The sequence below is a fragment of the Panthera uncia genome, chromosome F2 (assembly GCF_023721935.1).
Source record: "Panthera uncia isolate 11264 chromosome F2, Puncia_PCG_1.0, whole genome shotgun sequence".
Taxonomy (NCBI): Eukaryota; Metazoa; Chordata; class Mammalia; order Carnivora; family Felidae; genus Panthera; species Panthera uncia.
In genome coordinates, this window is record NC_064812.1 from 45132926 (window position 1) to 45146568 (window position 13643).

The following is a 13643-nucleotide window of genomic DNA, read 5'->3' on the forward strand; positions in this document are numbered from 1 at the left end:
GTAGTTCATGCATTTGTCAGTAGTGCTTCTAAAAATATAGGGTCTTGTTTTTTTCCAACAACTTCTTACCCCTTTGAGTTGACAAATTTCAGCTTAGGCTACAAGACAGGGGGGAAAGGCAAATATTTTTTAGCCCAGACGTTTATAAAAACAACAAGGATTTCATTCAGCTGACAAAAGAACACAGAATAAAACAAGAGGGAAAAGAAGTCCGCGTGAAGAGGGAAACTAACATGGGAACAAAGGATGAAGCTTAGGTTAAAGTTAGTAGAGTAAGTGTATTCGTGAGGTTTCTCATATTTGCTAGAAATAAGTCACTCATCTGCCTCTGAGCTTTATAGCCACCTAAATAGAATCCACAGCGTCTGTAAAATTAAAGCAATACAAAATAGATGTTCAGAGGAAGGAACAACTATTTCTTGTACAAAAATCCAACTTAAGATGCTGTGGTCTTGCAATTCAGTTACTCTTGTCCATGCCCTGTATTTTTCGGTGTACCCACCGGCCAAAACCCTGGATGAATCCAAGTTTTGGTATGTTTTGCACCTGTTGTTTTGGGGGAAGTCATACAACCACATTGGTAATATTTAATTCATGATTGCAAAACTTCTGGTTTCTCAGTATTTCCCCATAGCTTAACTGTTTCCTTTGTCTTCCCACCCCCCGTTTCCTCAATGACTATGGCAAAACCTATCTTCACTCCTCGTAATTTTGGCTCCTGTCCCCACTTTCCACTTCATTCTCAACAGATTACCTTTCTTGATTAACAGAAAAATCAGAAGACTTCAAGTGGGAAACCCCTCAATTTCCATCTAAGAAATCTACTAACTGGTATTCTGCTCATGCTCTCAGCCTGCTCTCTAGTTGACGGTGGAGGAGATGCCTTTCTGTGGAAGGCTGGTCCTTTTGTTTGTGTTTGATTCTTTTGTGTTCATAAGGAAACTTTATAAAACAGGTTTTTGTTCCATTTTTTTTTTTTTTTTACTCTTTAATAAGGTAGTATGTTGGGGAAAGAATCAGCACATATTGCCAGGCCCTGGGTCTACAAGGGCATCTGGGGAAAATCCCATGTAAAGATTTTACCCTCACTGGAAACCTGAAAGAGTTTTTCACTAGATCTAAGCCTACTTTCTGTGGCTGTCATCATTAATTTTGTCAAAATCAGATATACTTTCCAGTTGTCATCTGACTTGAACTCTCAGCAACCTAAGATTCTTTTTAAAACGCTTTCTTCCCTTAGCTGTTTTGATTTTTTTTTTTTCCCCACGTGCTTGGTTCATTTGTCAGCATCTCTTCTTCTTTGCACCCCACAATTGATATTCCTCAAGATTCTAGCCTAAGCTTTGTGTTCTTACTCTGAAAACTCTTCTTCCTGGAAATGCAGTTATTACGGTGGCTGCTATTAGGTTTATTTGAGTAAAGACTCCCAAATACACATCTTCAGCCCAGCCTTCTTTCTAAGCTCTGGACCCATTCACTGCACTGCCTTGGATATCCAACAGACACCTCAAATCCAGCACGTCTGAGGCAGAGCTCAGCAGCTCTCCCGCACCCTCCCCAAGTCAGTTTTCCACATCTTTCCATGGTGTCACCATAACACTGATAGGTGTCAAACTTACATATCAGTTAGTATATCTTGTTTTTTTAGGAGAGCAAATACAGCATTTGAAGGCCCACCTTTAAAATACCTAATTGGCTCAGAATTATGGGGCACCTCGGTGGCTCAGTTGGTTAAGCATCTGACTTGGGCTCAGGTCATGATCTTGTGGTTCGTTAGTTCAAGCACGCGTTGGGCTCCATGCTCACAATGCAGAGCCTGCTTGTAAGTCTCTCTCTCCCTCCCTCCCTCCCTCTCTCTCTCTCTCTCTCTCTCTCTGTCTCTCCCCCTCTCCCTCTCTGTCTCCTTCCCTCTCTCTGCCCCTCCCCTGCTCTTGCTCTCTGTCTCTCTCTCTCTCAAAATAAATAAATAAGCTTAAATAAGAATTTTATTGAGTACTGGATACCCATTTATTAGTGCCCCCCCCTTGCACAAGTTCCAAGTTCCCCTCGCTAACCCACCCTCACTAGGCTCTGCCTCGGCACTTCCCTCACTACCCTCAATGCTTCTATTTAGAATACTTTTCCCACAAAACTGTTAAAATTATGGATAGGCTTTTATTTTATATCATGTTATATTTTAGGGTCACTATGGTTAGAGTAGCCTTTGAACTTCTTTGAAACTTACTGGGACATTAAAATTTACCTGTCCTAACCTCGTTGCCTGAGAATATTTGCTCCAAATTCGAAAGAACTGACTTACAAATGAAGTTTGGAATAAATACCGTTTAGAAGATATGTACTGCCTAGACATTCTGATGAACTGTATATAGAATGTTAAAGCACATTAACATATAAAGAGGGACCACAGGTTCCTATAGGACAGTGGGAGAAGCCTCCCTAGTGATGTGAAATCACATCACTAGTTGAGCGGTTAAGTCAAGACTAGCACCGGATTTTGATTTCAATGCGTTTTTTCATAGCCCTTTGGCATTTTTTTCTAGATCATCATGTTTTCCTTTGTTTTTGCTTTTCCTTAAGTACAGACAGTTTCATGTTCATGATCTCTTGTTAATTTCTTTTGAAGTTTATTGACATTTCCCTTTTTTAAAGCGGTTCATAATATTTTAAAGTTTGGCTGCACCAGATAGTTCATTTGTAAATGGTAGTGCTTCTCTCTAAGTGGGCTTGGGAATACCTGTGGACATTTATAGTCCTGCAAAGATATATTACATTAATTACATTAATAAAGTTTAGCCAGCTATTGCCTCTATTTTAGACTTTTTTGTTTTGTTTTGTTTTTTTATTTTATTGTTTTTATTCCTTGAAGGAAGCTGTTTGGTACCAGGAGACGAGTTTGACTTGTGTCAAGCAAACATCATTTATATGGACTAAAAAGGATGTATGCGTGCTAGCCTGATATCCTCTGATGGTTACTTCTAGATTTCAGCCCTCTCTTCCCAGTTGAAGCAGCCAAGGAAAGAATGAATGGAAACTCTGTGTAACCCATTTAAAAATCTTACCTGACCATATTGGAGAGGCATCCCGTTTGAAACATTTCTAAGCCAAATATTTATGGGATTTATTTCTCCATGTTTTTCTGTGTAAAATATGATTAACTGTCATGTTTTATTTTTGTCCACAGATTATTATAAGTATAGGCCTCATGTTTTACGTAGTTCACCGAGCTCAAGTGGAACTGAATGCAGCTATTGTAGCTTGTGAAATGGAACTGAAAACCTCTCTGGTTCAAGGCAATCAACCAAATACCAGTGGCTCTTCATTCTACAACAAGAGGACCCTAACATTTTCTGGAGGTGGAATCAATATTGTATGACTCTAACAAAATGTATGATTGTTGAGAGCTAGTGTGCTGTCCAAGGTCTAGTGGTCACCTTACTAGTGGGCAGAGACAAGTTCTAATTGCATTACGGCACAAACAAAACTGACTCGTTTTTAAATTGCACAATTTTTTAAAGGAAGAATCATTTTCTGGATATGTAAGTGTAAACGTAGATGCAAATTTGGGCTGCACCTCTTTATCGTTTATTATGCCCGCAATGGCCTATAGGTCTGCACTTTAGTGTTTTTTAATTGTTTTCTTTCTGGGTACTTACGAACAAAGAAATAACCCAAATATTTTTCTGCTTAGTGTCTTTATTTATAAAGTCCCTGAGTAGTTGTTTGCATCTTCCCTACTTACAATGATGAGTAGAAGTATGTAATTTTAAATGTATGACATTATTTAGGTGTTCTTTGTCCTTTCCAGAAAAGATAATGTTTTGTTTGGTTTTGTTTTGTTGTTTTAAGAGGGACCACTTTGCTTCCCTTTTCTTTACTAGTTAGAATATAGACATTAACTTTGGGTTGAATGTATTTTTGCAAGCATCATTGCAGGGCCATTTACACCTATTCACACAAGCTTAAATCCTACATTGTGGGACTGAAGTGCTCTTAAGATACCTTTTTATTTTCACTGTGTAATATGCAAGGCAAAAGGGAAATTATTTAATGGATGGTGGCTCAAATTAGAACTCAAGTTCTAATTCCATTACATTGGCTTTACGCTCATTAGATCTTTCATCAAAGGGCTGTCCCATTGCAGTCTTACTAAAAAGTTTTAGTAAAGTAAATTTCTTTTTCTTTTTATATTCATCATTAGGCTTTGAGATAAAGATCTACTCTTTTAAAATGATGGGCTTTCCATCATTAAAGATGTCACTCAGGTGGCCTTGTTTGATCAAATCGCCTTTTTAAAAAACCAAGCTTTAAAATCATGTTTATAATACCACCGAATTACATATATATTTGTCCCCATAGTCTTCAGCTTTAAAACTATAAATGTAATATCGACTTAATACCCAAATTTGTATTATTTGCCCTACTATAACGTAGGTTTATTTTGTTTGTTTTTTGGTACTTGTTTTTCTCTGATAAGACTCAGGAATTCTGAAATGTGAAATTAAGTCTCAATTCTTTCTCTTGTAGCATGAATTGAGTGTATTTATTAATAGCACTTAGGAGTATAGCATACAGTAATTTGGCATATGATCCGTATGACATATGTAGTATTCATTTATCATCTTATGTTTTTAAAATGGTTTAATTGTGAACTTGATTAGGTTTTTACAACCCAGATTATAGACATGAATGCACATTTTCTGGTTGGTGTCTTTTTTGGCTATGAAGAGTCTACCTTATCAGAGACCTTCCATTTGCCTTTTCCTCAGGGTAAAACCTTTGCCCTGATTTACTAAAGTGCAAAAGAGTTCTTTTGGGAGCAGGTTATTCTAGTCTTATGCTAGAGAATGCATTGCATTTAATCATTTTAATGCATAAGTTTTTTGCCCTATTGCAGTCATAATTGTTTTCCTTTCCTCTATAACGCATAAATTTTCTCACCTTTGGGTAATGGTGAAGTTCACTTACATGTTGATGCCAAGAAGACCTCAGTGCAAGTGATCTTAGAGGCACCTGGGTCTATAGTACTTAATTGGCCTCTAGTCTTTCTTTCATTGATAGAAAAAATATATATAATACTGGAATATTCTTATTCTTTTTTTAAATCCTAATTACTTGTTTAGGTGTTTTTATTTTTTAAAAGAATTTGTTTAATAATCCCAGTGAACAATATGTTTGATTTATTCTTTTCTAACTTGACAATATTTTTCTTGTGCTTCTTGTTTGTTGGTTAGTTTTTGTTAAAGGAATCATTTAAGATCACTACTTTCATACTTGTGTTACACTTCATGTATTTTGAAGTGCATTTATTTACTTAGCATTTTGTAACTTGAATAATTTCACCAAATGAATCCCTTTTGGTAGTTTGTAATGAGTTCTTCCAGTTGTTGCATTTTGTTTCATACTTAAATATGTAAAGGTAGAAGAGAAATAAATCTTCTGTATTCTGCCCATCATAATTTTATATAATAAAATCATCCATTTTTACTTAAAATAGTATGGTTTTATTGTTTCTAAAATACTAATCTAAAGCTGCAGTTTTCCTTTTCTTCATTATTTCTGGCCTCCAAGTAAACAATAATCCATTATATTCATGCCATTTGCCAGCTGATTTTTGGTTACTGGGTTTTAGATGTGCTCTCTAAAAGTTGTACGAAGTATTGCCATGCCTTATTCACTCCATCTTTAACCCCGCATCCCCGATTTATGGCAGCAACAAGTTTCTCCCGGATCTTTTTATGTTGCCCAAATAATGCCTCCAGTCATACAGTGTGTGTGTTTGTAAAATAAAATTTTTTTGATTTCTCAAACTGCAGCATAGAGTTGCTTTATGCACATTAAAAAAAAAAAGCATACAATATACATAATTTCTAAATCTGATGAAAGATACGCTCTATTTTTGGTTCTTTGGACCTTTCCCCTAGTTTTCCATACTTTCTGGTTTATTGTTAATGATTTTGTGTATTCTGCCAAATTTTGTCATGTGGACTATTTTAAAACAGCACCTCTTTTTAAAAACAGGTACATAATTAAACGTGCTTTCATGTCCATTTTCGTTTGATCATATGATTTGTGAAATACGTTGAAAGCTGTACTCTGGTTTATGAAAATACCAGAACCCAATCTCTGTCATTAGAATGTGTGTTTTGAGTTTGTGTTCAAGAGTGACTGTGTGGGTTTGTTCCCCATACTCTTGTTTTATGTACTTTGTAACCAACTGCAAACCTTGCTAAGATGATTTTGCTTTGATAGGGTCAAATATATGACTATGAAACATTTCCCTCCTTGAGAGGCTAAGTTCACTAGTAACTCTTCCTTGTTCTTGCTGTAACTGAGCTAAGTGGTATAGCTACAAGCATTTCCCGGCGTTTCTGTGTGTGTTAATGTGCAATGCTGATTTGGACTGTTCTTGGGGGAAGGTGCTCTGGCTTATTTATGTATTTGTGGGACTAGCTTTACAATGCTTGAGAAAGCAGCTAGGTATGTGCCGGGTGATACAGGTAAATCCTTAGATGCATGGTAAACTAAATCTGTGCTATTCAGAAGCAAGTGGCATTTGCAGAGAAGAAGAAAAGTATATGAGGACCTCAGGAATAGTGATACTGACCTAGGTTGATGACTTTGGTGATGGAATCAGAGGCCACTCAGGGTATCAGAATGATGGTCAAAATAACACTATCTGGTTTTCAGATTAGATGTTGCTAATTTCTGTTATAATTAGCTATTTAGAAAATATTTTTTTTAATGGTCATCTCTTTAATTTTAAAAGCCTTTAAAGAAGGGAGAGGAATCTGTTCCACAGGATATTTGAAACTCAGGAGTTCTAATAACCTTGCATATTGAACATAAACTATTCATTTATTTCACAACTAAATTATAACATGGTACTTCTGAATTGCAAAGTAATTGCTGCAAACTATTTTCTATGGTAGCTAAAGATTTAAAATAGATCATTCTAAAGGTGAATCAGTAAAATCTCTTGATAATTGATACCCTAGATCACTTGTGTGCCTGAGAAAATAAAAGGTAATGTTTTATCTTCCTTCTTCCTTCTCTTTCTTTCTTCGTATAATTTGATGGATATAGAGATATATGCCATGGGAGGGAGCAAGTCAGGAGGAAGGGAGGACATGTTTCTAAGGTGGAGTGGTGCTAATTGACCCTAGGTGGGGGCGGTTATGGTTACTGTTAATAGCAGACGTCCTGTGGAGAAAGGACTGTGATGTCTAACTTGGCACTTGCTCTTTCATTTCGTTTTATTTTTTTCTGATGCCCCTAAGTCATGAAATGCTACCTGCCCTTCAGAAAATTGTTAGTCATTTGTCCCAGGCTGCAGTAATGTTTACAATGCCTTCATAATGTCAAAAGACTTTGATATAATTTCCGGTTGATCTCTACCTTGCTTCCATGACTGTTTCCTTGGGGGCATGTTCCTGCTGTCATAACACTTTCATCTCAGCACCTAGAGTACCACTTGCCCTTGTTTCTTTGTAACAGGTCCCATACTATCACTTGTACACCGTGTGGGACCATTTTTGTCCAAATTGCTTGCTAGAACACAAAATAGGCCAAAGAGGGGATACCACCCATTACAGACTGCTTTCAAGTAGAGAGGTGCAGTGGAGCGCCCACTGGATAAGCGTATTTGGCAGTGTGTGTGCTCATTACCCAAAGTTGTATAGCACTTTCTGCCATGCTTGCCCTCCCTGGTTGAGGCCACCTGTCAGCACTCATTGCAGGGAAAACATGTATAAGCAGTATACTGTATTCGGAGTTCAATATTGAACATGTTTAGAGATAGCATTAAATGCATCGTAGTGTTAAAACAGCATATGTGTATATGGTAAATTTGATCATTCTGCCATGTTTCAACAAAATTGATTATCCAAACTGAGTAATTACTGATAATTACTGTCTTTGACTAATATTCTGTAGGGTAATCTGCTGGGTGAAAGGCTTAAAAATCATAAAATATGCAGAGAGGTTAAATAGAAAAAGTAGAGTATGCATTGAACCAAAAAGGAGTAATTTGAAAGTTACAAAATTCTTATCGTAGGTATACAATTAGAGTAGTATGTGGTAATGTAAGTGTATTATCCTAGGATGCATAAAATCCATGACCACCATCTAGAAGCCAGGAGGGAATTCTTTGATTCTGTCTTTATTAGTTATAAAGCTATTTTCAGGAGAAATGTTTTGAAGCATTACCTGTTCCATACTCCTGATCTCTTACAGCCCTGTGCTAAGTTGACCTCAGCAAGGAGGGCAGGGAGCTGCATGGTTTTCCATTAAGTTTTTTCAGTTCATTACTCTGACTTTCAGTTAATTAACTGGTTTTGTGTCATCGCATTTCTACTTCAAACTTACAAAAGAACAGCTTTGCTTGGAATTCACATTCTAGGTAATTTTCATAGCACTGCATTAAATTATTAGATGGACTTGGAACAGATTCGGGAAACATTGAGCCTGAGGTTGTCTTTCCTTCCCCCCCACTTGGCTGCTAGGATCTACAGACTTCTGGGCACATATGAGGCTTGCTTTCTGGTGGGAGTGTTGGCAGAAAAAAACAGAATAGGGCTTTCTCCACTGGGAACAAAGACGGGAGAGCTGCAGACCTTGGGGAGACTTTCACTTTGAAATTCGTGGGTTTTCTGAATGGAAGTTTGATATGGGCCCCACCAAAGTATGTCAGCTCTCCCTGGCCTCCAGTAGGCTGAGAACAGCTAAGCAGCCTGAATATTTCCTACTGCGTGAGAAGGAGAGAATTCAGGAAGACCATATCCGGAGAAGCTTCCTGCAAACTTCCTCCAAGGAATTCACAGCTCGCCTGCTTCACATTCCATCCCTGGCATTTCTGAGGTCTCATAGTAATTGCAGCATTGTTCTTAGTGTCAAACAACTGGAAACAAAGTGCACACCGCTTTAGGGGATCAGCTGCTCAGATTGTAGCATACACACACTGTGGAGATTGAACCAGCCACTTCATAGAAAGAAAGAACTTAGATGCGTGCCAATGAATGCTGAGGCCCACTTCTCCCAGCCAGTCACTGGGCAAGGTGGGGATGCTTGGGCCTGTACATTCCTGGCTGATGTGGGATTCCTCTGACAGGAAACATTTTCTTAGGGACACCCCATCAGTCTGGCTGAGGCTTTCTCGGGACTGAACTGCAGTCTGAGGTCCAGCCTTCTCTCCTTTCACAGGTGTTGGTCTCGAGTCTTGGTCAAAAGACCCTCACTGCCAACTCCTGCTTCTTCCCCTCTATTCCTCACAGGCCTTTTCTCCCAGTAAGTCTCTTGTGTTTAGTTCAACATGCATCTGTTTCTTGGCAGACTGGAACTCATCCAATCTATGATGCAGTGAGGAGACAAAAATCTCTTCTGTGATATTTCTGCCTAAAATGCCTGATGTGACTCTCTTTATGAGGAAACACCAGACAAACCCAAACTGAGGTACCTTGTGAAAGCAACTGGCCTATAGTCTCGAAAGCTGTCAAGATTGTGATATAAAATGACTGAAAAACTGTTCCAGGTTGAAGGAATAAGAGACGAGATAACTTAATGCAATGTGTGATCCGGTATTGAATTTGTTACAAAGGATATTATTAAGATAATTGGAAAACTTGAACTGGTTCTTTTTGTTCGATGGTGGTAACCATCTTGATGGCATGGGAGAAAATGTTCACTGGAGAATTCAGGGCTAATGAATTGGTCATCATGTCTGAAACCGGGTTCAGAAAGATAAAGATCTTTGCACTACTCCTGAAACTTGCCTGTAAATTCGAAATTCTCATCTTTCAAAAAGTAAATGTGGGATATGGAGAATGGACTGAGAGGGACCAAAGAAGGAAAGTCTGGAACAAGTCGGAAGTCTATTGTGGATGTCCAGCTAAGAATGAGTGGGCTGGCAGGGTTGGTAAGCAAAGAGAGATTCAAGGCAGATTTAAGTGATAGAAGTCACTGGACTCATTAATGAATTGGACATGGGGGATAAGGAAAAGAGGTAGTAAAGGTAATTTTTTGTTTCTGGCTTTAGCAACTGAATGGAGGCTAGCCACTCGGTGTAGGTAGCAAGGAAGACGAAGGGAATAATAGGTTTGGGAAGAAATTCAGGAGTTCTCTTTTAGATATGTGATAATTAAGAATCCTGGTGTTAGTAGGCAGTTGGTTATATGGGTCGGGAACTTAGAGTCTGGGGCAGAGATGTAAATTTAGTAGTTAACGGCATATAGAGCCATTGAGATGGATGGGATCACCTGCGGAGAAAAAGTAGACATTAAAGAAAGTCCCTAAATTAGAGCCTGATGACCTCCAAAATTTACAGGTGAGTTAGAAGAGGAACTGCAGCTAGGGAGACCAATTATGATGAAACAAATTTAAATAATTACTCATCTGTCCCAGACTTTTAAGATGGAATATAGGTAGGATTCTGCATGTTTATCCAAAAGGAAGGCATGCCAGAGTGCTGGATTTGTTGGCTCCTACCTCAGAAAATGTTCTCTACTAGAGTTTTCCCTTAGGCTACATGGGCTGACCATTCCTGCCTTCCAGCATCATCCTTCTTTGTAATAACAGTGGCTGAAAACAAGCTGAGCTCTAAAGGTGGTTAAATTTGCACTTGTATTAGGCTCACTCTTTATAAGAACTTTGGGAATTACTGTTTCTCCTGGGTCTCATTAGAAGCTTCCTAGGTTTAACAAACAGACACCTAGTTGACTTATTACATATATGAGGGAGAAGACTATTCTCATTTTCAATTCACTATAATTGTTACGATCAAAGGGAATTGTAATGACAGTTTTCTTAAATACAATTACCTTAAGGCTACTTAAGTATTCTTTCAGAAAACATTCTCATTTAAAAATTTTTAACTCTGGGCCAGGAACCCTAGGTGGCTCAGTCAGTTAAGCATTTCAACTCTTGATGTTGGTTCAATTCATGATCTCATGGTCTTGATATGAAGCCCTGTGTTGGCCTTTGCCCTGGGCTTGGAGTGGAGCCCACTTAAAATTCTTTCTCCCTCTCCCTCTGCCCCTTCCCCGCTGGTGCTCTCAAAATAAATAAATAAATAAATAAAATAACTCTGATTTGTGTCTGAAAGATATAAACATATGTAGATTGATTTTATGTATTTTTATATCTTTGCTGTTACACAAATTCAATAAAAATAGCCAACATTCTCTAGACAAAGATAGGTGGTAGTTCTTTTTGGGTACCCCAGTAATAGATGAGTAGGAAAGCAAAAACTAAGTAGGCAGGAAAACAGTTCCTTAGGAGTGGGAAAAAAAGGGGGGGGTGATCTTGATGACATTTCGATGAGGGGATTTTTTAAGAAATCATTATTTATTTATTTTGAGAGAGCATGTGCACAAATGGAGACAGGGCAGAGAGAGAGGGAGAGCGAGAATCCCAAGCAGGCTCTGTGCTGTCAGCGCAGAGCCTGATGCAGGGCTCCATCCCAGATGCTTAACCAGCCGAGCCACCCAGGTGCCCTAGTGAGAGCATTTCTAGGAAGATGTCACAAATACTCATAGTGATCAAGAAATCCCTTCCAGGGCCCTGTAAGGTGTGTACTTTGTATAACCCCTACTCAAGATTGCCTTGAGAGCTCTAGAGAGAGCTGACGTTGAAAGACTTAAAGCGTTTCACTTAATCTGTCAGTTTAACAGAGTTCTATCTCAGCTCTGCCATTCACTAGGGAGAAGCTTCACTAAATGGACTTTGGTTCTGACTTTTCCCCAGGTTCCTATTCTTTGTCCTTCTCACATTTATAAACGAGCCTAGCTAGAGTTCTTTGCTCCTGACCCTCTAAAGTGTTAATAGTGGAATCAGGAGTAGTAGTGGACTGAGTTACTCGAATGGTATTTGCCATTGCACAGAGCAAAAGAAGGGGCCAACTGGACAGTCTTTCTTCCACGTCACCAGTCTATACGTGATTGCTTTTCTCCTTTTTTCCCAGAGTTGACCAAGGACCCTGAATAGGGTTCAGCTGAAGCAGATACATGGAGATAACATCTTCCATGAGGTCTTAGAGATCCTTACTAAGGCGCACAGTTCTCTTGTTTCACTCTCACTCCTCAGAGGCATCTATTTGTCTTGTTCTCTGCCTTGTTCATCACTGCATTGCCAGCACCTAGAAGAGTGCCCTGCACCTGGTAGATGCATTATAAATATTTGTTGACTTACTGAGTAGTCAAAGCAGCATAACCTTGTGTAGATTGTGTAGCAAGGTTATGACTTGCTTACATCACTGGATTTAATAAATATTCCAAAAATGTTGGCTCTAAGTCGTTTTTCACTTTTTATATGTTATATAAAAGCCAGAGAATACAATATAATACTCCAAATTATGCTATACCAGAGGATATTTCTTTTGCTGGACTACTGAAAACAACATTTAACTTCTTGTGAATTCAATAAAAACTTCCTGAATATTTTTAAAAATTCATCAAGGGATATTATAGAGCTCAGTATAAAGGAAATAAATGGTCATTAGGTCTAGAAATTCATTTTCTTACTTAACCTTCAGTGATTAAAATGTTCATATATTTAAAATCTACTTTTATGTGAGAAATGTTCATATTTCTTAAAAATGGAGTAATTTCGTGATTAATGTATTTATGTTGTGAAAGAAGCGGGGGGGGGGGAGAGAGAAATGTGAGTGAATTGCCTATTTGTGTCCTTTGCTGAGGTTTCTAATACAGCGCTTCTCTGCCATTGATAGGCAATTGCAAAATGTTTACCCTTTGATATTTGTAGAAGTATTTTTCCCAATATGTTTTCATTTTACTGATGACTTACACATATCTAAAAATTTAATTAGAGATCCTTATCTAGTTGTAAGAAATAATGGAGATCCCGTGTTCCCTTCACTCAGTCCCTTCCAGTGGTAGCATCTTGGAGAACTATCAGTACAGTATCACAACCAGGGTATTCATATTGATGCAGTCAAGATATAAATGAGTTCTATCCCAAGGGTCCCTCATTTTGCCCTTTTATAGCAACACTTGCCTCTTGTCCCTACCCCACACCTAACCCTGGCAAGCATTAATCTGGTCTCCATTACTACAACTTTGTCATTTCAAAATTGCTAATATAAACGGAATCATACAGTATGGAATCTTTTGGAACTGGCTTTTGTGTGTTTTTTTTTTTTTTAACTCAGCATAATTTTCTGGAGATTCATCCAGATTGTGAATAATTGGAAAAGAATTCAGTCTCACTAATAATTAAGGAAGTGTAAATGAAGACGATGATGGTGCTATTTTGTTAAACCGTCAAAGCTTTAAAAAAACACACAAAAAAGGGTGCCTGGGTGGCTCAGTGGGCTGAGCGTCCGATTCGATTTTGGCTCAGGTCATGATTCCAGGCTCATGGGATGGAGCCCCAAGTCGGCTGAGTGTGGAGCCTGCTTAAGATTCTCTCTCTCTCTCCCCCTGCTCCTCTCCCCGGCTTATGCTTTCTCTCTCTTTCTATAAAGTAAAATACAACGCACACGCTCACACACACACGATAACATCAAACGTGTGCAGCGTTGGAGGAAAATGTACACTGTAGTAAAAGCAGTAGGAGCTAATCTTGATTGAGCACCTAGTATATGCTAGACAAGGTTCTAAGCGTTTTACCTATATCAATCTATCTAATCACAA

At 38.3% G+C, this 13643-nt stretch overlaps 1 protein-coding gene across 4 annotated transcripts in view; it reads left to right on the top strand.

Moving 5' to 3' along the window:
* TMEM64 (transmembrane protein 64) overlaps positions 1–12430 on the top strand; it is a 32635-nt gene extending 20205 nt beyond the window's left edge. For 2 of the 4 annotated variants that reach the window (XM_049633592.1, XM_049633590.1), the window contains 2 exons: positions 3182–3353; positions 11954–12430. In XM_049633592.1, coding sequence (XP_049489549.1) covers positions 3182–3353; positions 11954–11976 — 195 coding nt within the window. In that variant the 3' untranslated portion in view covers positions 11977–12430. Of the gene's footprint in view, positions 1–3181; positions 6048–11953 lie in introns of those variants that run through there. The other 2 variants (XM_049633593.1, XM_049633591.1) reach the window with 1 other exon arrangement.
* The last annotated feature ends 1213 nt before the right edge of the window (positions 12431–13643 follow it).